At 40.1% G+C, this 27,282-nt stretch overlaps 2 protein-coding genes across 2 annotated transcripts in view; one reads left to right on the forward strand and one right to left on the reverse strand.

Moving 5' to 3' along the window:
• Positions 1-19,553, reverse strand: part of RGS1 (regulator of G protein signaling 1) — a 35,790-nt gene extending 16,237 nt beyond the window's left edge. The window contains exon 1 of the mRNA XM_082428043.1: positions 290-19,553. Coding sequence (XP_082284169.1) covers positions 290-387 — 98 coding nt within the window. The 5' untranslated portion in view covers positions 388-19,553. The remainder of the gene's footprint in view (positions 1-289) is intronic.
• The window catches only part of LOC309644460 (uncharacterized protein), a 377,358-nt gene that overhangs the window by 229,526 nt on the left and 120,550 nt on the right, over positions 1-27,282 (forward strand). The gene's annotated exons all lie outside the window — the stretch shown is intronic.

Genomic DNA, 27,282 nt, shown 5'->3' on the forward strand with positions numbered 1-27,282 from the left:
AGCAAATTTCTCCAAGGAATAAGGCCATAATAAAAACAGCTGATACAACATATTGCTATATTAAGAGTGAGCCAATTTTTATGAGCCAAAGTCTGGAAAAATTCCCACCTCATTTAATGCCCTGTCATGATTCATTTTTAAATACAACTGAATATACTTGTAACTCACAGCGGGTCATTGCCCTGATCTAGGTAAACTAAAGGCTCGTATTTTCTTCCATTCATTCATTTGCAATTGTTCTGCCATTAAGGATCATCTAAGTCCAAATTTGCACAGTTAATGAACTTACAAAGTCTTTGGCCTCCTTTTTTGCGTTTTGTCGTCTAGAAGCGAATGATCAGTTCCTTTCAGTTCCCGTGGATTAGCAGAGAGGAACACGCCTGGCATTTTGTCTGACCTTGGCGTGGAGATGGCTGCTGCTCGCAGGGCCTTCAGGAGGCAAGTGTCTGCTCGCCCGCGTCTCTGCTGCCTTATATAGTGACGGCTGACAGGCCCTCGCCGTTCAGACGAGTCTGTTTATCAAGGGATGTTACCACAGACACTGGAAGTTCCCCCTTTCTTGGTGTGTTGTGACGTGTATCTTGAAAAAAAAAAAAAAAAAAAAAGCGCACAGCGATGTTTTGTGGTTGAAACTTAACCAAATGAGACTAGGTCACTTGATTATATAGAAAGAAAGAAAATTAGACCTACAGAGGTGCACACACATATACCACATGTCTCTGAAGCCTCAGCAGGATCAGTCTTTGGTTCTAGGGGGTGCTTGTTTCTTCATAAAAACTGCATATTTCAATGAAATGTTTCATTTGGTGGATTTATTGTATCACACAGACTAGAGATGGGTCCCCTCAGGGCTTTGGATAGTCCTTGACTATAAAATTCATTTGATTACAGTATTTTAAAAAGGGTTTTATTTTTCTTTCAGCAAGCAATGTAAAGTAAACGCTTTTTTTTTTTTATTCGTGCAGTGCACACATCTGGTAGGAAGGAGAGTCATGAGAAGTTATCTTAACTTTTCCCTACTCCAAACCTCATCCCTTATTTCCATGGCAAGAAATTTTCATGTTACTGTTTTCCAGGGTGTTTGCTAAACACGCTGCTGGTGATATACAAGATGATTTTAAGGGGTGCATGAATTTTAATATTTATTAGAAATATAACTAATGTATCAAACTGGGGTTTTTTGTATATTACCGCTTAGGAAAGGAATAAAGTAAAATTAAAAACAAAACTATAAACACATAAAAGTATAGTTAACACAAAAATATGACATAATATGTAAATACACTGATACAAAAGAATTACACAGTATCAGGAGAAAAACTACTCATGGTAAAAATAAGAATATATTTGGCCAGGCCAATAGTGTACTCCTTAGGTGACGATCTTCCAAATTTCGGTAGTATCTCTGGAGAGATATAGTCTAGCTTTAATTAAAATTAAGAATTAAAATAAAAACCCAAGGAAATAGATGACTAATCACTGATCAGGGTAGAGGGGCTAGTGCAATATAAGCTCGTACGGAGTTTGTGTATAGAATGTGGTTTATTTATAGAGTGTCCAGTTTAGTTTAAACCTCTGTTGGTTTTTACCCCTGAAAAGACAAAACAAATTTTACTCAGAGAAGCTTCTGAAGGGATTAGGTAAACCTAACAAAAGGGAATTTTCCTGTCTTAGTTCTATCTTCAGGATAAAAAATATTTGAAGGAATCACATTTATATTTTAAAATGTACTTACTACACAGGCATGCACAAATATTATGCTGTATGTAGTAAGCATCAGTTGATGTTCGAAAGATAATGTGATACATTTAGGAAGAGAACTAGTGAGATAAGTTGGCCACTTTGGAAGTTACCCAGACAAAAATGATGGGGTTCAGAGACGGACGAATAAAGGCATTTGTTTGTGTGTTTCTTGTGGTTCAGTCCATACTTACTTTTCAGTTGAAATCTTCAGCATTGCTCATGTTTATTTATTTAATAACCTCTCATTCCTCTGGATAATTGTGGGTAAGTTATGTTAGAGAAAAATGATTTAAAGTTTATTTGTAAAGGCCACTATTATTACTCTCCAGATATACTGATAATTTCCAAAGCATGTTTCAGCAACAGTAGTTCCTTTGGATGTTAATAAGTATGATAAGGACTATGACACCAGCAGCAGCAAAGGTTCTGGGGCCACATACGTTTGGGAAATGTTGGTTTAAAGTTGAATAATTGATCAGTGCCGATCTTCTGAGAACCTTGAATATGTTAGTGCACGTTTGTCAGTCTCTAATAGGAGGGTGGAATGTGCAGCAGTGTCTTAACATTTCTGAGAACTGAACTCTCAGTAAGTAGGGAAAATAGTTGGCAGAAATAATGTTCTCTTGACACCACGTTAGGAAGCTGTGGTCTGAGAATGAAATAAATATTTGCCTCTTACATATTAATAATTCCTTAAACCTCCAACCTTTTGCTACCTCAGTATAGACTTTCAGGCTCAAGCATTTGCAAGCAATTACAACTGTGTGCTTCAAAGCCCAAATGGAGAATTAAGCTCCTGGTAGAGGGGGTCCATCTGAAATTCACAGTTGGCTGTTGAAGCCACCTCAGTGGCACAAAGGCTGCTTGGAAGCACCTGCAAAGCCTGTATGTACCAGAGCTGGGCAAATCTGGAGAAGCTGTAGCAGTAAGGCTGATAAGTCCATGGCAGGGCACGGGAGTTTCCTATCAATCACACGGAGTGTCACTGTCTGGTTCCTTTCTGTGAAAATCATTAAGAAAAGACAAGTGATCAAATAGTATCTTTACTGAAGCAATGGCTTTGGTTGAAATTGTAGAGGACTTTACAAAAGCCAATAGAATAAATAGTGGCTCTTACAAACATAATCTTGTTTGTACATTTCTTCTGTGAAATTGTGTTTTTTTTTTTTTAATAAATTTATTTTATTTTAATTTATTTTTGGCTGCATTGGGTCTTCGTTGCTGCGTGCGGGCTTTCTCTAGTTGCGGCGAGCGGGGGCTACTCTCCGTTGCGGTGCGCGGGCTTCTCATTGCGGTGGCTTCTCTTGTTGAGGAGCACGGGCTCTGGGTGCGTGGGCTTCAGTAGTTGTGGCACGTGGGCTCAGTAGTTGTGGCACATGGGCTCAGTAGTTGTGGCTCACGGGCTCTAGAGCGCAGGCTCAGTAGTTGTGGCGCACGGGGCTTAGTTGCTCCGCGGCATGTGGGATCTTCCCGGACCAGGACTCGAACCCGTGTCCCCTGCATTGGCAGGTGGATTCTTAACCACTGTGCCACCAGGGAAGCCCTGTGAAACTGTGTTTAAGTAACCAGATTGCAGTGCTAAGGAAAGGAATACTTCATATGGTCTTCATGTTCTTTTTTAAAAAATTAGTACTTTATTTTTAGAGCTCTACAGCAAAATGGAGCTGAAAGTGCAGAGTTCCCACATACTCCCTCCACCTCCACAGCCTTCCCTACCATCAACATCTCGCATCAGTGTGGTATATTTGTTACACAATCAATGATGGACCTACATTGACATGTCATTATTACCCAAAGTCCTTCGTTTACATTGCGGTTCACTTTTGGTGTTGTACATTCTTTGGGTTTTGACAGATGTATAATGATATATATCTACCATTATAGTGTCATAAGAAGAGTTTCCCTGCATTAAAAATTCCAGTGTTATAATTTAAAATGTCTAGAAGATTGGTTTAATAAAACATTTCAGATTATGGCTATCAACTTCAATGGGGGTAAATTTTAATCTTTGCTGAGTTGATTTTCCATTTAGTTCCCACTCACTCCAACTGCCTGAATCCTTGTAGGGAATTCTTTGCTGAATGACTTTTTCAATCTTGATATTGATTAAACTGATGTTGGGCCTTTATAATATTGCTGACATTTTATTGTGGACATTAGGAATTATGGGGAAAAGGACAATAAGGAGTATGAGATTGTATTTTAAAAGTAGAAATATATCTATGTGGTAAGACTCGGTGACATGAACAGAAATTTTGATCCACTGAAACAAAATATCTTGACTTAACAAACTTTAATTGTAGTCCTACAATGTATCAGACCTAAGTACTGCAGATAGAAAGATGAATGACTGTCTGTCCAAAGAGGGTCACAGTATAGTTGGGCAGACAGATACTTAAGCAAGTCATCAGGGTGAAAAGTGCCATCAGAGGGGAATGCACTGAGGAGGGACTAGCTCTGAAAGTGTGGGACAGAAGAAAAGTGCTGTTAATAGAGAGCCCAGAAATAAACCCACATACCTAGGTCAGTTAATCTTCTACAAAGGAGGCAAGACTATATAATGGAGAAAAGACAGTCTCTTTGGCAAGCAGTGCTGGGAAAGCTGTACGGCTGCATATAAATCAATGAAGTTAGAACACACCGTCACACCCTACACAAAAATAAACTCAAAAAGGCTTAAAGACTTAAATATAAGACATGACACCATAAAACTCCTAGAAGAGAACATAGGCAAAAAACTCTCTGACATAAATCATAGCAATATTTTCTAAGGTCAGTCTCCCAAGGCAAAAGAAATGAAAGCAAAAATAAACAAGTGGGACCTCATCAAACTTATAAGCTTTTGCACAGCAAAGTAAACCATAAACAACATGAAAAGACAGCCTATGAACTGGGAGAAAATATTTGCAAATCATAAGACTGACAAAGGCTTAATTTCAAAAATATAGGGACTTCCTTGGTGGCACAGTGGTTAAGAAACCACCTGCTAATGCAGGGGACATGGGTTCGAGCCCTGCCCTGGGAAGATGCCACATGCCACAGCAACTAATCCCACGTGCCACAACTACCAAGCCTGTGCTCTAGAGCCTGAGAGCCACAACTACTGAAGCCCACGCGCCTAGAGCCCATGCTCCGCAACAAGAGAAGCCACCGCAATGAGAAGTCTGCGCGCCACAACGAAGAGTAGCTGCCGCTCGCTGCAACTAGAGAAAGCCCGCGTGCAGGAATGAAGACCCAACACAGTCAAAAAATAATAATAAATAAATAAATAATTTTTTAAAAATATATACAAACAGCTCATCAATTCAATATCAAAAAACCCAAAGAACTCAATCAAAAAATGGGCAGAAGACTTAACTAGATACTTCTCCAAAGAAGACATACACATGGCCAATAGGAGCGTGAAAAGATGCTCAATATCACTAATTATTAGAGAAATGCAAATCAAAACTACAGTGAGGTATCACCTCACACCAATCAGAATGGCCATCATTAAAAAGTCTATAAACAATAAATGCTGGAGAAGGTATGGAGAAAAGGGAACCCTCTTGCACTGTTGGTGGGAATGTAAATTGGGGCAGCCACTATGGAGAACAGTATGGAGGTTCCTCAAAAAACTAAAAATAGAGTTACCGCATGATCCAGCAATCCCGCTCCTGGGCATATATCCAGAAATGAGAAGAACTCTATTCAAAAAGACACATGCACCCCAATGTTCATAGCAGCACTATTTACAATAGCCAAGACATGGAAGCAACCTAAGTGTCCATTGACAGATGACTGGATAAAGAAGATGTGGCACATATATACAATGGAATATTACTCAGCCATAAAAAGCAAAATATTACCATTTGCAGCAACATTTTTGGACCTAGAGATTATCATACTAAATGAAGTAAGACAGAGAAAGACAAATACCATATTAAATATATCACTTACATGTGGAATCTAAAAATAGTACAAATGAACTTACTTACAAAACAGAAACAGACTCACAGACATAGAAAACTAACTTATGGTTACCAAAGAGGAAAGGAGGTGGAGGGATAAATTAAGAGTATGGGATTAACAGATACCCACTATCATGTATAAAATAGATAAACAACAAGGATTTACTGTAGAGCACAGAGAACTATATTCAGTATCTTGTAATAGTCTATAATGAAAAGAATGGAAATAAAAGAATATATGTATATATGTGTGTGTATATGTATACATATACACACACATACATAACCGAATCTCTTTGCTATACACCTGCAACTAGCACAATATTGTGAATCAACTATACTTCAATTAAATTAAAAAAAGCGCTGTTGCCATTTACTACAAAGTCAACATGTACTCTTCTGCCTGTTTCTGCATTCAAGATCAGCACCCCTTGGAAAGTACAAAAAACTGCAGTGGAGAAACTGGTCTTCAGCAAGTAGACACCTCTTACATGCATGAAGACCATGGAAGAATGGATCTGAAGATGCAAAGCTTTGCAGAGTTTAAAAGAGGCTCTGAAAGACTTTGCTGAATTAGCATAACCTCTCACTGGTTAAGGAAGTAAGACAAAGGGTCACTACCTGGGTCTGTTTTGGCTCCTTCACTCTCCAGGCTTGTGGGTAGGGCTACTGACAGTGTTACAGCTACATTTCATAGAGTTTATTTGAAAAGCTTCAACAAATGTGAATTTGGAAGGATTTTTCTCTGTGTCCAGGTAAAACATCGGTGGGGACATCGATACCTACGTTATATCATTTATGAATAAAAGGATTAAACATTTTAGACTTGTTTACAGTTTTATTTTCTAAATGAAGAAATCAACTGATAGGTTTTAGTAAGAGAAGATCTTTGCAACTTGGGGAAATTCAGTTATCTTCAGTAATTGCAAACTGAGCAAGATAAGAATCTAGTTTCTTTTTCTCACCCTGTTCTAATCTACTTATAGTAAACACCGAACACCCCCTTTCTATAATTTAAGAGGTTATAAGAAAATCGAATGTGGGACCTTCAGTGAACTGGGCTCATGTGATCCTGTAAACCTCACTCACGCTAGATCTTATCTTACCAATAACATTCTCATTAATAGGCCCATCTTTCCAGTTATTCTTCATTAATGTTATCTCTGATATACTTCCTGCATATTGGATTCATTTTCATTTATTTTCACCCTATGATTTATAATCATTTCAACAAGGAAGAGTAGTCATGTCAGACTCTGTTTGATTATGCTTTGCAAATAAAATTGGGCAAGTACTAAAGCAAGTGTCTTATTCACAAGTTCAGATAAATGGAAACTGTGCTATAAGAACATTGATACATTATTTGCATTTGGACTGGAATGTTCTGTTACATGACACAGGACATAAATGCAAAAGCAAAGATGCTCAAAGTCAGCCTGGAGAGGCCATTTGTAAAGGAAGTTTTTCAAATTTCTAATAACATGATTCCAGTGATTTGCCTTTGCCTTTACTACACATTAAAATGGTTAACAATAGTGATTTATATCCTCTGTTTTTCTCCATTAATTACGTGATTTTCCTCAAAGAATCTATCTTGCCTGACATATTCTGTCCTTTCCAAAGCCATGTCACTCATTTCTTGTGACTATCCTAACTGCATTTTTTTCCATGTCTTTCCTAATGTTTTGCTTTTGTGTTTATTTACATTTTTTTTTTTTTTTTTTACCATGTATGGAGGTCCGACCCACTGGACATTTATTTCATCCTAAATGTCATACACTCAAAATAAGTCATAATCTTCCTTCTTAGGTGAATAGCTTTAAGTCAGTGGTGACCACTCTAGCGTGATTCTACTACTTTTGTGGGTCAAGTGGTCTGTGGTCCTCCACAGTTTCCTGTGCCTGTACTTTTCAAGTAGGCTTGATTCATTATCCCATTTTTCCTTTTTTTAAAAAAAATTAAACGAAAGCTTTTGTGCCCGTTAAATCCTAGTGAAGTGCTAATCTTGCTGCATTTCAAAGGGCTGTGGGTTCAATACCAAGCTCTAACTTTGGCCTGATTTGTGAGGTTGATTGTATCTCAGCTCACTTTTTGCCAGTTTCCTCTGTGTAGAAGTCAAAGGGGATCCTTAAGCAGCTTGCTGCTATGACAGTGGCGTAGGGAGATTTTTCTCCCTTTGAGATTCTACAGTGATCAAGACTAGACACAGAAAATTAGGATTTAGATGGAATTTGTTATAGGTAGTATGTTTTCCACTTTTATTTCCAGGTTAGAGCCCTTTGCCTAGACTTCTTCTTCTTAAAACTCAGTGAATTTGGCAACCCAACTGCTCCAAAGGCAGGGCTCCTGGCATTCACTGGGCCAGTCTTCCACACTGTTCCTTTCTCTATCAATATTTATTTGTCATGGGCCTCCATTGCTTTTAGCTAGTGTATTTTTGCAAACTAATATGTTAGACAAACGTACAAATGTTCAGATGTTAATGATGTGGAAATATCACAGACTATTTCTGCCAACCCCAATCTAATTTTCTCGCCATCTGCTTTTTAGAGATACTCATAGCTGGAAATATTGATCACTCCCAACTGCAGACCTTATCCAGCTCCGGTTTCTAAGCCAACCCATGATGAGGCTGGAAAGCACTGAGTTATTTACGTTTGAATTAGGAGTGGTGGAAAGCTTCTGTTGTGGAGTCTATTGTTAAGATGGGATTTTCATGATTGCAAGTGTCAGGAACCCCATTTTGACTATTCAGTAGCTCAGGCAAACAGGAAGATAATTGAAGTATCCTGGGAGTACCTCAGGTAATAAAAGGAAATGCTGAAGAAACTAACCCTTTGAAGGTCAGCTAAGCTTAAGCTAGGCCTCAGAACGTTTGTAAATTATGAATTTGCTTTAGAACAGGAATACCTACAGATTGAGGAAACATGGCTTCCCCCAACTGGGAAAGTTATATTCAAAAATTCCAAAGGTAGCCGACTCCTAAAGTGTAGATAGCCCCTCTTGTAGTCTCTTCCTATCTCTGTTTTCTTCTCCTATGTATTTTGTTTTGTTTTCAGTTGGATTTGTAGAAGCAGAAAACCAGGACAATATATTTGGTGGGAACTCGAAGTTAGAACAAGCACATAATCTTATTTTATCGTTTGTCTCAGATGATACGGAAGATCAGGGTACATAAACTTACAAACTGCTCTACACTTCTGTTATTTTCTTTGGGAAAATCAGGTAATTTCTACTGTGAGAAATTTTTGTCTTCTTTTTTTTTTTTTTTTTTAACCATTGTGAGGTTTTAAATTCTACCTCATCTTGATTTGGTGTCTTGTTTGTGACTCTCTGGCTTTTTCCCCTTGTGATTCTGTTTTGCCCAGGCTCTTAGTTGAGACAGGGAGATCTTAACACACGAAAGACAGTGCACAGAACTGTTAAAGCAGCCTGGCTTGTGTGGGAGTTTGTTCCATTCTCCTAGCCTGGGGTTTCTTTTCTCACATTTTGTTTAAGCGAGGTGGAGGTATATTTGCCTCCCCACATGAGAGGGTGAGCGGGCAGTGCAGGCAAAGTGAGGTGACGAGTACAGCTTACACTGAATTACAGCAGGAGGGTGGACATGTGCAAGAAGGCAGGGAAGCTGGGTCAGAATGGGACAAGGATTCAGATGTCCCAGTGGGGCTGGCGGTGTCCATGATGATCTCTGGAACCCATCTGTCCCTCTCCTGACTGCACCGTTCACCACGGGACAGCAGTTGATTCCTGAGGAAACTGAAACCTCTTTACAGCATGGTGGCTGCATCATAAATTACATGATCCTGTCCAGTCCTAGAAGCCACATTCTTTAAAACAACTGTCCTGGGCTTCCCTGGTGGCACAGTGGTTGAGAATCTGCCTGCCAATGCAGGGGACACGGGTTCGAGCCCTGGTCTGGGAAGATCCCACATGCCGTGGAGCAACCAGGCCCGTGAGCCACAATTACTGAGCCTGCGCGTCTGGAGCCTGTGCTCCGCAACAGGAGAGGCCGCGATAGTGAGAGGCCCGCGCACCGCGATGAAGAGTGGCCCCCGCTCGCCGCAACTAAGAGAAAGCCCTCGCACAGAAACGAAGACCCAACACAGCCATTAATAAATAAATAAATAAATAAATAAATAAATAAATAAATAAATAAATAAATAAATAAATAAATAAATAAAATTTTAAAAAAAATAGGCTTCTATTAAAAAAAAAAAACTGCCTTATAGATGGTTACATTTATAATTCATCCTTTACATCTTTCAGTGAATCGTTACTCACCTTGCACAGACAATGAAACGCTTCTGAGAAGATCTAAAAATGAGACTTTCCCCCTTTGTACAGAATTCCCTCTGATTTGGGACAGTTTCAAAGACAATGGAGTAATGCCAGGAATACCGGGAAAATGTCTCCCTTTCCCTTCTCTTTTTATGAGCAGAGTTGTTTTACACAGTATATCACTTCAGAACTAACGATGAAAGAGGTTTGCCATGTTGAGGTTGTTTTGTTTTGTTTTGTTTTGTTTCCTGGCAGAAACCATACCCAAGTATCGAATCAAACCTCAGTCAATCCACAGGTAGGAGGTCTGGGCAGCTGAGGGTGTCTCTAAAACCAGAGGGGCATTTGACTGCAGAGCTGCTGGAAGATGAGGATACAGACACAGGTGTCTGTGGTCTCATAGAAAACGTAAAGTATTTGTGATTACATCAAACTAAAGTCTACTTTAACCACAGCCCAACTCAGTGGCAATAATTGATATTAGCCAACGATTAAACTGTACCAAATATTACATAGCAAGTAGGCCATTATCCACATTTGTTTATTCTTTCTCAGAAACACTGTTCAGTCCCCCTTTCCTAATTTGCTTTTTTGTCCTAAAACCCTTGTATTTTTGTACCCAAACACTCTTTTCTTCCCTTTTCTCCCCTCCCTTCCCCTCTTTATCTTCCCTAATTTCATTGGCTTCTGAATGTGCAGATGGACTATGGCTACCTGATTTCACTGTGAAACCTTTACCTTTATTCACTTTCTTTGTGAAATTAGAAGAAAGAACAGAGCAAGTCATCGGTTAGTTGAAAGCTTAGGGTTTCTGAGGGCTCTGTCTCCCAAGCTCCAATAGAATCTATAGTCTTTCAGTCATATAATCTACAAGCAACGCAAATTTCTTCTAAACCAACTTTTGTTTTGTTTTTTTTACATGATTATAATGTATAAGAATGAGGCTGTTTTGCTCAAATGTCCAGAACAATGCCTGGCACATACAAGGTACCAAAAAAAGCTAGTTGAATAAGGGGTCAAGGGCTGAGGCTTACACTAATTTCTTCAACTATTCAACAAATATTTACTGAGTGCTTAGTGCATACTAGTTGCTCTGGTAAGTATTAGGGAATCTAGGGGCAAATCTTTTTCTGGAGAGAGACAAATAAATGAGAAATTTCAAAACTCTTGTACAATGTAGGGTTTAGCACAGGGTATTCTAGGGACGGATGTAAAGTGTCACCTAACCCAGTATCAGCAGGGTCATGAAACATGTATTCATTCAACAGATAATACTTAGTATGTGCCGGTTACTGTTCCAGGCACGTTGAGAGAGGCCAGGCTCAACTGGCATATGTCTTTGTCCTTTGCCCCTGCCCTTTCTGTCATCTGCCAGCTGCAGTCTTGCCACCATGAGCTTTCAAAGGATGAAAGCCAGAGGCTGAGGATGGCAGAGCAGAAATACAGAGGGGCCTGGGGCTCCGAGGCAGCCGCAGAGCCACAGCGGCAGCCCGGGCAGCAGCCCCTCCAGATCGCTTGTGCAAGAGAAAAAGAAAACGACCAAACTCCGTTGTCTCACCGCGTTATGTTACTCTTTCCGTTCTTATCGTTTTAAAATATATAGTCTGTGTGATTTTTTTGCTATTGCTGTTTCAGTTTGTTTTTATATTCCTCCTGATTAGTTTGAAGGTTTGTTTTTTTGTTCTAGTGGTTATCTCTATGACTTTACGTTATGCACTTTATTAACCTTTACTGCTTTAAATGGGGTCTGTTACTGACTATGAATTATCGTCCCATTAGTATATTCTGCTTTCCCTAATTCTCTCCTTTCCCTTTACCATACAGCGTTGTTAGACGATATTTTCTCAGCTTCTCTTGTAATACTTGCAAATACTTCTACCAGTATAACTTATCTTTGAGTTATCATTTGCCACACAGCAGTGAAAGAGAAGAAAATCAGCTTATCTCCCATTACCTCTGCCCTTCTTTCCCTTTCCAGCTTTTGCTAGTTGGAGCATCAGTCTCTGGGCGATTGGGACATGAGGGAAGGGTGAAGGGATATGGGCTCCCACCTTTCTGGAGGGAGTTCGTGCTCCAGAGAGAGATGAAGCAGTGAAAACCATTTTGTCTCGTTGCTTTCAGCAACAGTTGTGCACTGTAGGCTTCTTTTCACAGAGCCATATGGGCAGCTTCACACAGCAGAGTGCTGGAGATTTCATTCAGCTTTTCAAGACCAGGTGCCCAACCCCTGTGCAGCAAAAGCACAAAGCAGGTGTCCTATGTGGAAAACCGGCTGTGTGCTGGGGACTCCTTTACATTCTAATCCATTATGCCAGCCCACGTGGAAGCATTGCTAATATCTTCTCCACTCCTGGGTTTTCTCTGCCTGCTGCAAAACCCTCTGTTCTGCCTGGGCCTGGCTGTGGCAAAGAAAATGGCTGGTGATCTCAGCCCACCTATGAAGGGCTCTTCCCTTTCTGAATTTTCATTCATCTAGTCCTCTTTGCTTCTATAATCATCTGTTATCTTTAAAAATATGACGGACAATGACCTGGAGGTCCAGTGGTTAGGACTCCGCGCTTCCGCTGCAGGGGGCCCAGGTTCGATCCCTGGTCGGGGAACTAAGATCCTGCAAGCCTCGCGGTGTGGCCAAAATAAAAATAAAAATAAAAATATGACGTGTGTTTGAAATTACTATCTTGAAAAGATATCTGCACCCCCATGTTCATAGTAACATTGTTTACAATAGCCAAGACACGGGAACAACCTAAGTGTCCGTTGATGGATGACTAGATAAAGAAAATGTTATCTATCTATGTATAGATAATGGAATATCATTCAGCCATGAAAAAGAAGATCCTGCCGTTTGCGACAACATGCGTGAAACTTGAAGACATTATGCTAAGTGAAATAAGTCAAACAGAGAAAGACAACACTGTATGATCTCACTTATAAATGGAATCTAAAAAAAACACAACTCATAGATACAGAGGACAGATTGGTGGTTGCCAGAGGTGGGGGGAGGGTGGGGTGTGGAGGAAATGGGTGAAGGAGGTCAAAGGTACAAACTCCCAGTTATGAGATAAATAAGTCCTGGGTATGTAAGGTACAGCATGGTGACTATAGTTAACGGTACTGTACTGTATATTTGAAAGTCGCTAAGAGAGTAGACCTTAAAAGTTCTCATCACAAGAAAAAATTATGTAACTGTGTGGGGTGATGGATGTTGACTGAGCTTACTGTCGTGACCATTTTGCAATATATGCATGTATTGAATCACTGTTGCACACCTACGACTAATTCAGTCTTATATGTCAGTTATATTTCAGTAAGCCTCAGGGTGGGGAGAAACTAAACATTTAAAGAGTAAAACTTTTAAGAAGTCCTTACTGAAAAAACTGATGTTTTTGGTATTTTTCTTTTTGTATTTTCCTAGTTGTTGCATCAGGAGCCGTGTCCTACCACTCCCCGTTATACTCTACAGAAACAGCATTCTGAACCCTTAAAGATTTAGTGAAATTATCAATAACGTACTGGGATTCCCAGCTGAACTGGCCTTTGTCTGGAGCCTCAGGAAGAAGTACTGCTGCCTCACAGCTTTCCGAGGCCAGAGCACTTTTCCTGTCATGTTATTTCAAAAGAGGCACTGCTCACTGCTATCCTACCACTTGCAGTTTCTTTAAAACTATGAAAAGAATAACTTGTCAATAGCTAGAACACGTGCAAAAAAAGGAGGCAAGCGAAGATTATAGGAAGGCCAAGGGAGCATCGCACCAAGCTTACTGTCCCGTCCACACGCTCAGGACACGAGTCTGTGGGTCTGGTTATCGCAGCTCAGTTTTGCTTACACACCTCCCCATCCCAACCCCAGCTCCCGAGGACATAGATGCTATTGAGCAGTCTGGTTAGGAAAATTGTGTCATTTAATCTTCGAAGCAATTCATGCAGTCTATATGATTATCAATACTTCCAGTTTAGATAAGGAGATGGAGGCTCAGGGGGATTAAATAACACGCCCACCATCACACAGCTGATCCTTGTAGTTAAGACCATGAGAAGGAAGAGACTCCTTCCCCAGCCCCTGCGCAGGCCCTGCCCGTCCCTGCCCTCCGAGCCAAGGACCAGCTGTCTCTTGAGAACCGGTCTCGCTTCACACTGCTGGCGGTCTGTTTAGTGGTGTCTGCTCCCAGCCCTCTCTTCATCCCCCAGATCTCTGGAGGCCTGGCGGTGCCCTCCTCCTGCAGGCCTTCACGTACTGGGGAAAACCTCCGTGTTCCCTTCACTCTGCTTTCATTTCTGTTCCTTCCCCTTTTGAAGGGAAAGAAACACTCACACACACACACACACACACACACACACCCTTAATGCTTCTAAAAAAGAAAATCAAAATCTCCCATCTAAAGTGATTTTTCCCGCTTTTATTTTTTTCTTTTTTGGTCTCAGTGACAGGATATTTTACATCCCAGTTAAGGTTCCTCTGTTGATCTATGAAATTTTAAGTTTTTATATCTTGAGGCTCTGCCTATAATTCTCTTTTCAGGAATTGTGATGAATGGGACACACACACACACACACACACACACACACACACACACACGCTATTTTCTCCCTTGAGGTTTAGTCTTAATTGTGTAATATGATATTATCCCATCCAGTTGCATTTTTCATTTTGGATATTGTAGTTTCCATCAAAAATTAAAAGTTAAAAAATTTTAATTTGTGCCTTTTTATATCTTCTGTATCTTTCCTTAACATCTTCAATCTTCTAACTTCTTAACCGTATAGGTTGCAGTTATAATGACTGTTTTGATGTTATTGTATATTAGTTGTGTTATTTGTATCATTTCTGGAGAAGTTGCAACTGATTGGGTTTTGTTATCATCATGGCTTGTATTTTCCAGGCTTCTTGCATACCTGGTAGTTTTTGATAGGATGCCAGAAGTTATGATTTTACCTTTTCGGGTGCCACATATTTTTTCATTCTTATAAATATTCTTAGACATGGTTAAGTTACTTGAAAGCATTTTGATTTTTCCAGGTTAGGCTTTCTTTTTTTTTAATAAATTTATCTATTTATTTACTTTTGGCTGCGTTGGGTCTTTGTTGCTGTGCGCGGGCTTTCTCTAGTTGCGGCGAGCGGGAGCTACTCTTCAGTGCGGTGCGCGGGCTTCTCATTGCGGTGGCTTCTCTTGTTGCGGAGCATGGGCTCTAGGCACGCGGGCTTCAGTAGTTGTGGCTCACAGGCTAGGTTGCTCCGCGGCATGTGGCATTTTCCTGGACCGGGGCTTGGACCCGTGTCCCCTGCGTTGGCCGGCGGACTCTTAACCACTGCGCCACCAGGGAAGTCCCCAGATTAGGCTTTCCTAGGTGGGATCAAAGTAGTGTTTTGTCACAGGTTAATTTTTTCCTGCTTTAGAGGCAAGAAGTAGTAGCACTGCCTTTGTAGTACTCTACTGAATATCCTTTGAGTTTTTAGGTCTTCCACTCTGGCTCTTGGGACTAATTCTGTCTTGTGCTTTTAAGTGACCTCCTTCCTTGGCCTCTGGTAGTTTCATTACAGACAAGCGCTTATCAATAATCAACTGACGCAGAATCCTCTGCAACCTAGAGAGTCATTTCTCTGTGTAGCTGGTTCTTTTCTGGGTTTTCCCTGCTGACCCTAACCGCTCTGCTTTCCCTGTGCCTCCACTGTTCCCTCCTGGACTCGGGGAGACTGCCCAGCTCTGCCGGGGGCCTCCAGCACGGCCGCGTGCCCCAGCAGCCAGCTGTGCCCTCACGAGCTACCTCATTCCCCATCTCCAGGTGTCGCCATTCTTTCTTGTCTGATGTCTTGAGAGCCCTAGAATAGCAGGTCTTTGGATAAAGAAATTCCCAACTTGGTGACATCCTTAAATCCACTGAGCATAGTTTTTGTGTCATTTTTATGTGGATAGAAGTGTTACCTAGTCCTGACTCCTTCTTGCTATGACATTGCATGTTGACAATAATCCATTCATGTCAAAATTTTATTCTTCATTCATACATTCATTTGATTACTATTTTGACCTTTAGAGCACTACCATGCTGATCTTATTGCACTTATTGATGAATATAATATAATGTCTTATTTATAATATAATATAATGAATGTACTGATTATCAAGTGACCTGGATTTACACAGTTTTTAAAGTTGAAGTGTTGGACTTTGTCTCTGGCATGATGCATCTGAGGTCTAAAAGAAGTAGTATAAGTGAACAGATTGGCCCATACCGGTCAAATGACTAGTCTGAAGTCAGCCAGCGTGTCACTGTCCGAGGCAGGTGGCTCTCGGGAGCATGATTTCCAATCACTTGTCCTAACCTCCAGACCACGCTTTCCATCATTTAAAACCCTGCTCACGGTTAAGGAAGAACTGTTTGCTTTGTTTGCGTACTTAGGTCAAACGGTAACTCCCAAGTCTGGATGTGTCACAGGTAGATCTAGAAATTCATTCATAGAATAGCATATACCAGTTTCCCCTTCTTATCACTGCAGGAAATAACAATTATATTTGCAATAGTTCGACCATGAAAGAAACCTTGCCCATGGTACAGGCATCTGAAAATGAAATCGCATTCAAGACTGATTTGAGGTAGTGGATCCTTCAGTATTGTGATCTGGAAAGGGATAAACTCAGGGACGTAAAGTGACCTGGAAGAGGCTGGGTATCAGGAGGCTTCAGCTATGCTCTCAGTGGCACAACTCTCTGTGTCAATTTTCCATTTGTTTATATACACCAGTGATTCCAAAGAGATATTACCCTAGGCCACACATGCCCATTTTTTCCCTTCAGATTTGGTGTAGAAGTCATTTTATACCACTCATAAAAGTAACAATGATAGCTGATAATAAAGTGAGATAACAGATGTAAAATCATCTCAGACATTTTAGATCACTTGATCTAATCTTTAACATTATCCTTTGAGACAGATGTCATTATCCCCATTTAACAAATTAGACAGCTGAGTTTCAAAGAGATTAATTTTCTAACCGGAAGGGTCAAAACTTGGAATAGAACTGAAGTCTGACTTCAGAGTTTGTGCTTGTTCCATGGTTTTCAGCTGCTTCTCAAAATCACTGCTTTGTGACCAAAGTCGACAGCACTGCAAGGTGCCGCTTCCCTGAGTGTGTGAGCCCAGTGCCCCCTGAAGGCTTTCTCAGCACCCCAAAGAGAATATCTTTCCCATCTCGCACCAAGTTTTTCCCTTCCTTGGGTACTCCTGAGGGCTCCCCTTGTAGCTTCCTTTCTGCATCTCTGTCTTTCCCAAGTGGGAATCTGGTTTGGGGATTCTCTCACTTGTGTGGAGCCCACAGTGCAGAATTAAAGCTCTTTCCTGGTAACTTTTCTTCCTTAGCTGAAAGGTACCCCTTGCCTCATCCCCTGCATCACTTGCTTTCTTGTCCTAGGCAGCTCTCCTCACAGAAATTTTTATCAGTGTATGAAGACTGTAGTTTTTAACAGTGTGTTAGGACCTTTACCTAATTTTCAAGTATGATTTAGAAGCTTTAGCTCTTTCAGTTCAAGATTAGAATAATAATGTATCATCTTCTGCAATTTTTAGGACACGGCTTGTGAGTTGCATGCCTCATTGAACATCCCTGATCAAAACTCACTCTTGTTTTGGGTTTCAAATTTATCGATTGCATACTGATTTTGAGTGTATTTTGTAAATTTTAGTGTAGGGGAGTTCTTTACAGAGTGTGTTGTCCTTAAAGTTAGTGTTTTAAGATCACTCAGTAAGACAACATTTTGTGCCAAATATGAAAAAACATTTTGATGGCAGTCAGCTCAGAAAGATGTATGAGACCGACTTTAATAATATGATTCCAAGGTACCTTATGAGAACCCTGCAAACCATGGGGGTTTCCATTAGAAAAACATTAAAATTTAGTTCTGTGAAATCTAGGGGCTTTCTGATGTTAAGCTGTAACACATCTGGACTGAAAATTTAAATCTCGTTTCATAAGCATCCTGTGTCAGTTTCTTTGCAGTGCAGGAAATAGGTTCAAAAAAGATGAGAAAGATATACAATAGCTATGCAGGATGCCCTGCATACTGGTTCATACTAATGTGGCCATTTCCGGGAATCAGTGGTTGATTATTATTCACGTGATGTACTTAAAGTACAGTGATGGGACACTATCCACATTCAATCAAATTCTCAAGCATCTTTGCGCATGCAATCACCTGTTCTTTTTCTTTTTTTTTTTTTTAATTTATCTATTCATTCATTTATTTTTGGCTGTGTTGGGTCTTCGTTTCTGTGCGAGGGCTTTGTCTAGTTGCGGCAAGCGGGGGCCACTCCTCATCGCGGTGCGCAGTCCTCTCACTATCGCGGCCTCTCCTGCTGCGGAGCACAGGCTCCAGACGCGCAGGCTCAGTAGTTGTGGCTCACGGGCCCAGTTGCTCCGCGGCATGTGGGATCCTCCCAGACCAGGGCTCGAACCCGTGTCCCCTGCATTGGCAGGCGGATTCTCAACCACTGCACCACCAGGGAAGCCCCACCTGTTCTTATACTTACCATTAATGCTAACATGTAGACACATGCATATGAAATTGTATATATGCTTTCTCATGTTTCTAGTTTTATGTCTCATTCAAGAAACATTTTAAGAGAATTCACTTCACTTCTGAAATATTATGCTTCTTCTAAAGAATCTCAAAAGAGCTTTACTAGAAGGCCACACTGGTTTAAAAATGTTTAACCATTAACTCATAGATTTTTAGAGCCTAAGCACCATTTTTCCCCATATATCAGTTTGTCTTTACTAGAATGCTATGAGATAGATCTTATTATTCTTATATTTTACAGTGGAAAATCCAAGCTCAGAGATTTTTTTTTTTAAAACCTGCTTAAGGTCACAGATGGAATAAGAAATACATATATTGAGAACTCACTGTGCGCTACGTTTTACGTGTATTCATCAATCCTCCAAGGAGCCAGGAAAAAAGGACAACTTTATCTCCATTTGATGATGAGGCACCACAGCTTTGAGAGGTTAATTAACAAATCTGAGATGAAATAATTAGCACAATGCAGGGCTAGAGTTCTTGGTGCCGGGTGTCTGATTGATACCCAGTGACTGTCCGCTCCACCGTATTTTCTTTCCCTGGTCCATTGAGGAAGGCAGAGTGAGGACACACACCCAGGGCCTCCGACTCCGTTGACCATAGAGTATCTACTTGAAGGTGGGTCAGTTTTATAAATACAAGAATTAATTGGTGTGGAAGTTTCAACACATTGATGGTTTACATGATGTATTACTCATGAGAGTACAGCTGCAGACTCATCTGCCCAGGAGACATCCTTGGCTAGGACAGAAGATGCTTTAGTGGCTCAGCAGCGAATGTCTGGAATAGCCTCTTATCTAAAACGGTGCCCTCGGGCGTGACCGGTTGCCATTATGATCGTAAATACAGATAAAACATAATCAAAAGAAAATCTCTCCAAGATACTTCCCGTAACTGTTTGAAACACATACCCTGCATCCTTCACAAAGCCTTGACTTTGATTCAGCCCCTGACCTTCCCGTCCTGTAAACTGAGATTCCCCAGCGATCAACTTCAAAGCTGCCCATAGAACACGTGTCAACTTCAAAGCTGCCCATAGAACACGAGTATTAGTCACCCCCCTGCCCTGTCCTCAGAGGTCCATTCTCCTTCTCAATTTCAGTCTCACTCTTGAACTCCCCCCGTGACATCTCATGTGACGGAAGTGTTCCAGCTGACAGTGGGTCAAGTTCTCTTCCAAGATGGTGGCAGCATAAGGCATTCTATATCTGACTAAATAAATGGCTCCAAAACTTCGGAAAATGCCAGTGTGAAAGCTAGTGGCCACAATTAGTCACAAGCTGCATCAACCAAGAGAGACCCTGGCTCTTTACCTCCTCTTGAACATCTTTTCTCAGCCTGGGACTCAGGGTAGGAGCCCCGGCTGGAAGCTCAAGCAGGAAACCTCACGCAAGGCACACGCAACTCCTGAAAATGAAGATGTGGCTGCAGACAGATGCCTTGTGTGAGTGACAGCTGGGAGTTACATCTGTAGCTGGGGAGGAAATGTGACTCACCACCTTAACCTTGAAGATGCTGGTTGAAAAATCCAACATAAGTCACAGATGCAGTTATGAGTCTCGTTCTGGACTGCACTTTCCAGTGCCCTTCACAGTTGTCTTCAGGAAGTGCCTGGGTCATTTCACCATGAAAGCATTTATTCCCAGTGTATTTTAATCAGTTCCTGTGATGATTAGAGGGAAGGGACTGTAGTTCGGGGTTGTCACTTGGCAAGCCACGTTAGCCCCACAGAATGCTTACTCTGAATAGTCCTCAATTTTTGGACCTTCAAAGCTCATCTTAGAAGGAGATTGCTTAGCTATTCATTATCAAAGTGAGTTCTCATGGAGTATTTTTTAAGCAGAGGCCAGATCATCCTAGGAACTGTACATACGGGTTCAAGGCTGGCTAGAGGGCCGGGAAAGCCTGAGGGGAAAACAGCTTTCTGTGTCTTGAGGGTGATGCTCAGGTCTGAAAGTGGCACAGACGTGGGGTCCAGGCCCAGAGAGCTCGAGAAGAAACCACTACTTCCTCACAGAATCTCATAGCCTCGTGCAGTGGCTCGCGGGAGGCTCACAGTTTCTGAATAACTTTAAGTAGGCCAGCAGAAGGCCGCAGCTTAGGAGCTTTTTACTTATTTTGGGTTTTTTTTTTTTTGTCTTTTTGGTTAAAATCTTTACTTACTAAGAGGCAGTTTTGAAGACTTCTGAGGAATACTGTGGAGGAAAGACCGCATTTATGGTTAAAGATAAGTTCTAGTGAAAGGAGTGGTATTTTAACTTCTAACTTATTTTCAGGGTTGGAATGTGACTGTCATCACATCCTCTATCCTCTCTTCAAGTGAAGACATTTAATTAGTGCGTAGTGTACACGATTCAAAGGAATACAATATTCAAAGAGTTTTTTTTTTTTTTTTTTTTTTTAACCCAGTGGAGAAAGTGCTGCTTGCTAATTGTCCAATTGTGTTCGATACATGGCGGAATAAAATCAGTGTTATTAGAGAAGTACAGCAGAGTGGCATGAGACTGGAAGGTGTAAGACTTGCCATAGAGGCATCAAGTTCAGTGCCCAGAAGTTGTCCCTTCCTTTCGGACCTTGCCTCTTCTGTCCACAGACCCCCGATGATCTGGCCCATCTTAGCTATAGATGGAGTGACCTGAGAGTGGGATCGTAAACTCTTTCATCTACTATTGTAGTTAAATAAAAAACACTTTCAATTAGCGTATCAGAAACTTTGGAAGGCTTGATTAAATACCTGGTGATCTGTAGGAAAAAATGAAATTCGAATTCACTTAAGGGGTGGTTTTTAAAAACTTTCTATTCTGATATAAATTTAGACTTAAGGCTTAGAAACATACTACAGAGTTCATGTATAATTTTTATCCACTTCCCTTCATTTTAACATCTTATGTAATCTCTTTACAATGAGTAAAACTAGGAAATTAACATTGGCACAATACTATTAACTAAACTACAGACTTCTAAATCAGGTTTCCCCAGTTTTCCACTTTCTGCTTACCCTTCAGATTGGCCAAAAATTAAAAATATTTGATAATAACATCTGTTGATAAGGATGTACAAATAATTGGAGCTCTCACATATTGGTACCAATACTTGGGCAAGTAATTCAGTGATGTCTAGAACTGCGCTGTCCCAGAGAAGAGCCATAGCCACTTGTGGCTGTTGAGTTCTTGGAATGTGGTTAGCATAGAACACACATGTCAAAGAATGAGTTCCACAAAAGAATGTTAGATACATTATTGATATTTTTTAATATTAGTTATATTTTGAAATGATAATATTTTGGAGATATTGTATTAAATGAAATATATTATTAAATATGTATTAAATAAAATATATTGTTGATATTGTTTCTTTTAACACGGGAACTAGAAAATTTAAAATTGCCTTTGGGGGGACTTCCCTGGTGGTCCAGTGGTTAAGATGCCATGCTTCCACTGCAGGGGGTGTGGGTTTGATCCCTGGTCAGGGAAGTGAGATCCCACATGCCACATGGCATGGCCAAAATATAGAAAAAATAAAAAATAAAAAAATAACCTATGGGGATCAATTTATATTTCTGTTGGACACACTGATCTTGAATGTAAATGGAGCATTAACCCTACAACTCAGATATTTTAGATACATTCTAAAGAAGTCTTCATACTTTTGCATGAAGAGACATATGCAGGACTTTCATTGTATTAATTTTTGTAATAACAAAATTACAAACAACTTGTGTGTTTATCAATCGAAGAATACATAAATAAGTTATAATATATATGGAAACAATTCAGTAGTACAAGATAATCTACATGTACTGATCAGTATAGATAATATTGCAAAAAAAATGATTAAAAAAAGCAAACTGTACATGGTTCAGTAAAATATTATATCACTTTAATGTAAATTTTAAAAATTAAAAATACTCAAGCCACTAATTCATTGTTTATGGACATAGACATAAATGATGAGGTATATAAAAGTATGGATGGGAATTGAGATTGATTGCATTTTGGCCCCAATTTTTCACCCCTCAATATATATCGCCCATTAGTCCTGTATCCTCCCATGCCCTCTCCTTATGTGTGAGCTCACTTTCCCCCTTTTTTTTTTAATCTTTCTTTTTCTTTTTTTAAATGCATTGTTTACTTTGTTTATTTATTTATTTATTTATGGCTGTGCTGGGTCTTCGTTTCTGTGTGAGGGCTTTGTCTAGTTGTGGCAAGCGGGGGCCACTCCTCATCGCGGTGCGCGGGCCTCTCACTATCGTGGCCTCTCTTGTTGCGGAGCACAGGCTCCAGATGCACAGGCTCAGTAGTTGTGGCTCACGGGCCCAGTCGCTCCGCGGCATGTGGGATCTTCCCGGACCAGGGCTCGAACCCGTGTGCCCTGCATTGGCAGGCAGATTCTCAACCACTGTGCCACCAGGGAAACCCCACTTTCCCCCTTTTGACTTTGGGTTTGGCCATGTGTCTTGCTTTGGCCAAAGTATATGGTGGAATTCTGTTTAGAATGAACAAACTCTTTGAAGCTTTCAGACAATACAGTGGAAACGGAAATGCCTCTATTTCAGATATTACATGGGAAAGGGTGATATTCTGCTAAATATAGCATATAGGGACTTGGGTTGTCTTTAAATTAGAGAATAAGAGATAGACTGCATTTTTACTTTGAGTTTTATGAAGCGGATCACACCAGTTGTATAATGTATGTCAAAGATTTAACACAGAGCCTAGCTCACTGAAATTAATCAATAAATGGTAGTCATTGTGGTTGCTATTACTTAAAACAAAAATAAAAACAAAACAAAACAAAACAAAACAAAACCAAACAAAAACAAAGTATGTGGTGGAAGTGATGCTATGACAGTTCCAAGCCTAGGCTGCAAGGGGCGTGGCATTTCTCCTTGCTTTCTTGTGCCCCTGCGTTGCTAGGAAAAGAGCACGCTGCCATCCCCGAGGGCAGACACACGGAGGAGAGCCAGAAGGCCACAGCTGAGTCCAAACTTCTTCAGCTGTCCCCAGCTAACTCTCACAGGTATGAACGGCTTCCCTGGAGCTCTGCAGAGCCAGCCACCAGAGCCCAGCCTGGGTTAGCTGAATCCTCAGGTCTTCCTCAGACCCATGAGAATAGAAGATTATAGTTTTAAGCCACTGAGTTTGGGGGTAGTTTGTGACACAGTATTTTTCATGGCAATAGCTAACTGATAGAGCACACAGCACAGTGTAATATTTCTGTCTGAGCTAGAGGAAAGTAAGTGTTTTGTATTCAAATATTTTTTTTTTCTTTAAAAAATTTCTCCTATAAATGGGGAAAAAACCCCATTAACATTGGGTAGGTTGGGATGGTAAATATATGGCTGTTTGTTGTAATTCAAAAATTTCTATATGTTTGAAATATCTTAGTATTTTTTTTAAAAGATAAAATATTTTAAAAAGTAAAACTGAACTGTGGTATGCCCAGATGTGGGATATTATTCAGCACTAAAAAGAAATGAGCTATCAATAAGAAGGTCCTACTGTATAGCACAGGGAACTATATCCAGTCTCCTGGGATAAACCATAATGTAAAAGAATATAAAAAAGAATGTATATATGTGTATAACTGAGTCAGTTTGTTGTACAGCAGAAATTAGCACAACATTGTAGATCAACTTGTTTCAATTAAAAAAAAAAGAAATGAACTATCAAATCATGAAAAGACATGAAAGAAAATTAAATGCATATTACTAAGTGAAAGAAGCCAACCTGAAAAGAAAGAAGCCAATCTCACATCCTGTATGATTCCAACTACATGACATTCTGGAAAAAGCAAAACTATGGAGACAGTGTAAAGATCAGTGGTTGCCAGAGGTTAGTGGGGAGCGAAGTGTGAATAGTTGGAGCACAGAGCATTTTTAGGGCTGTGAAAATACTCTGTATGATACTATAATGGTGGATACATGTCATTACAGATTTGTCCAAACCCACAGAAGGTAGAACACCAACAGTGAACCACAATGTAAACTATGGACTCTGGGGGATTACGACGTGTCAATGTAGATTCATCAATTGTTAACAAATGTACCATCTGATGGGGGATGTTGATAATGGAGGAGGGGGAGGGAGTGTATGGGAAATCCCTGTTCCTTCCCCTCAATGTTGCTGTGAACCTAAAACTGCTCTAAAAAAATAAAGTATATTACAAAGAAGAAGAAAAACAGTAAAATTAGAGTACTAATTGCCCACTTTTATTTTACTTCACTTGTGATTTTATGCCCATATTAATTCTCTGATATTTTTTCCACATTCATTACCTATTTACTTAAATAGCTCTGGTTTATGCTTCATATTTATGTTTATGTGCAAATTTGTCCCAGATTTTTCATGCTTTAATGAAATACTCTTATGAATTGCTGTATTAAAATACAGTAAAATGTACTCTGTGATCTTTCAATTTATATTTCCAGCTTGGTCATGATCTTATCTAATAGTTTGTGAATCATTTCAATGCATGGTTAAATCTGAAAAGCAGTGCCCCTGGTTTTGGATAGCGATAAGAGAAGCATCTGAAGCTTTTTTCCCAGCTGGTGTCCTTTTGCACCAGCCATCTGTGCCCTGCTCTAGCCTCTGGCATGATTGTGAGATAAACAGAGCTGTAAAAACTCCCGTAGGTGGGATCATTGAGAAACACGGACAGTGGAAAGTTGATGTATGTAAAGCACGGCCAGGAAATAGAAGCTGAGCACTCCTGCCGAAGAGTGTGTAGATAATTGTCTGAATTCTTTTGCAAGAGTGTTTTATTTTTTGCTTATCATATAGTATAAACATACATCTATTCATTTATCTTTTTTTTTTATTTTGCAACAAGACCCTTTTAGCAGCAAGAAGCTAAAAGTTCATGTTTAATTAAAAAGTGCATTATTTCTGTTACTCAAGAAAATTGATGGTGGGCGTGCACTTGTACAAAACATTTGGCAACATTTTCCATCTACATGGGGGCTGTAGTGCTATCACTGATCACATGAAAAGCAGAAGATGCAAATGTACTAAAGCATCAGCATCTACTTGATAAGTGAGCAATTGTGTTATGCAAAGTCTGCACAGAGATTATGGATCTCTCAGCATTTCAGATGATAATTAGTGACATTAGTGATCGTTAATGGAGTTAAGTGGAGCCTGGCAATCATAAACTGCTAGGTCTATCAGGAGCCACCTTGAAGTATTACTGGAGGACAGTTCAGAGTTCCTCTAATGGACTTCCTCAATAACCCAGCAACTCTGAGCCCTTCAGGCAGTCCTGGGATACAGGTCCTTCCTCAGTCTGCCATCTGCCCCTGTATGTTCATGGTTTTTGCCTTAGCTACCATCTCAGGTTGGGATTTTGATGGAAACCTAAAATATGGTTTTCAATTAGAATTGCATCCAGAAGGGCATCCACTTCAGCTCACCCCATCTTCTGTGCCTTCCTATTTTTGACTGTCATGTATTTTTTGTAAATGCATGTTTTCTCCAATTGCTATTAATTTATAACAAGGAAGTGATGGGGGTGAAACAGAGTTAGTATTCTCAGTGAACTGTTCTTAAAAAGTGGGGACATGCCATCTGTCATTTTAGCTAAATTCCTTGGTACAGAAAATTTCCTCAGTAACAGAGATTCTAATGACAAAGATACTTGGCTTGACCAAACTTTAGTCAGCTTCTGAACCTTCTTTTAGGCCCACCTGTGCTCTTTCTTAAGAAAATCCAATTTTAGCAAGACTCCTGCTAAGTCACTTTAGCAAGAGTCCCCCATCCTCCAAATCTAGTCACTCTCAGTATCTGATTGGTTTCCTCATCCTCCACCATCCCCAGGGGATGTGTGATTACCTGGCCTGTCTTCAGCACCAATCCTGTTATGTCCTTTTAGCCAGCATACTCCCTTACCCCTGATGTTTCCTCGTAGTAATTTTCCATCCACTGACCCCCAGTCTGCTCCTTGGCTATAAATTCCCAAGTGCTCCATGCTGTATTCAGGATTGAGCCCAGATCTGTACTGAGATCTCTTTTCTCCTCTTGCAATACTCCTGATTGAAATCTGTTTTTACTGCTTTAACTACTATCCAGCTCTTTTTTTTTAAAAAAAACACTAACTTGGTATCACATAGAAATGCAAGAATATTTATGTCAAGAAAGAGTTTCCATAATTGGAAATAATATTTATAGTTCCAAAAGGTTACCTTCCTTCCTCTATTATGAAAGTTATAAAGTTTTTATGATATTATTATTCTAAAGAATTACCACTGTAATCCCAATATTGTAGCCACAAATACTAATCTCTCTTAAAGACTTCACATAGTTTGGTACAGGTTCTTTTTTTCTTTTTAAATCTTTGTGGTATTCTTATGAGGTTAGAAGTGGGAAAAAGTAATTTTCTTTTAGAAATGGAGAAATTTTCCAGACTTCACTGGGAGTTAATGAGGTGGGGATTAATTGAGGCCTACTGATTCTCAGGCCACAGCTCATAGGTCGTTCACATTTTTCATGGGTTCCTCATTAGAAATGACTAGGAGTAATGAGAAAAAGTGTAATAAGGTTATTATTACTGGAAACTTTCAAGTTGTCCAGGGAGGTGCTTTCTTTTTAGGAAAGAATATTCAATGAATCACAGTTCCTTGCATGAACCCCTTTGAAGGAAAAAAAGTTCAAAGGGGATGTCCAGAGAGAGGCTAACTCTCTGGGACTACAGTGAATTGATTCTTAGTCAACGGGGGGATTTCTCAAACATTCTTAAAGCCTAAC

The sequence above is a fragment of the Balaenoptera physalus genome, assembly GCF_965194825.1.
Source record: "Balaenoptera physalus genome assembly, chromosome: 1".
Classification (NCBI taxonomy): domain Eukaryota; kingdom Metazoa; phylum Chordata; class Mammalia; order Artiodactyla; family Balaenopteridae; genus Balaenoptera; species Balaenoptera physalus.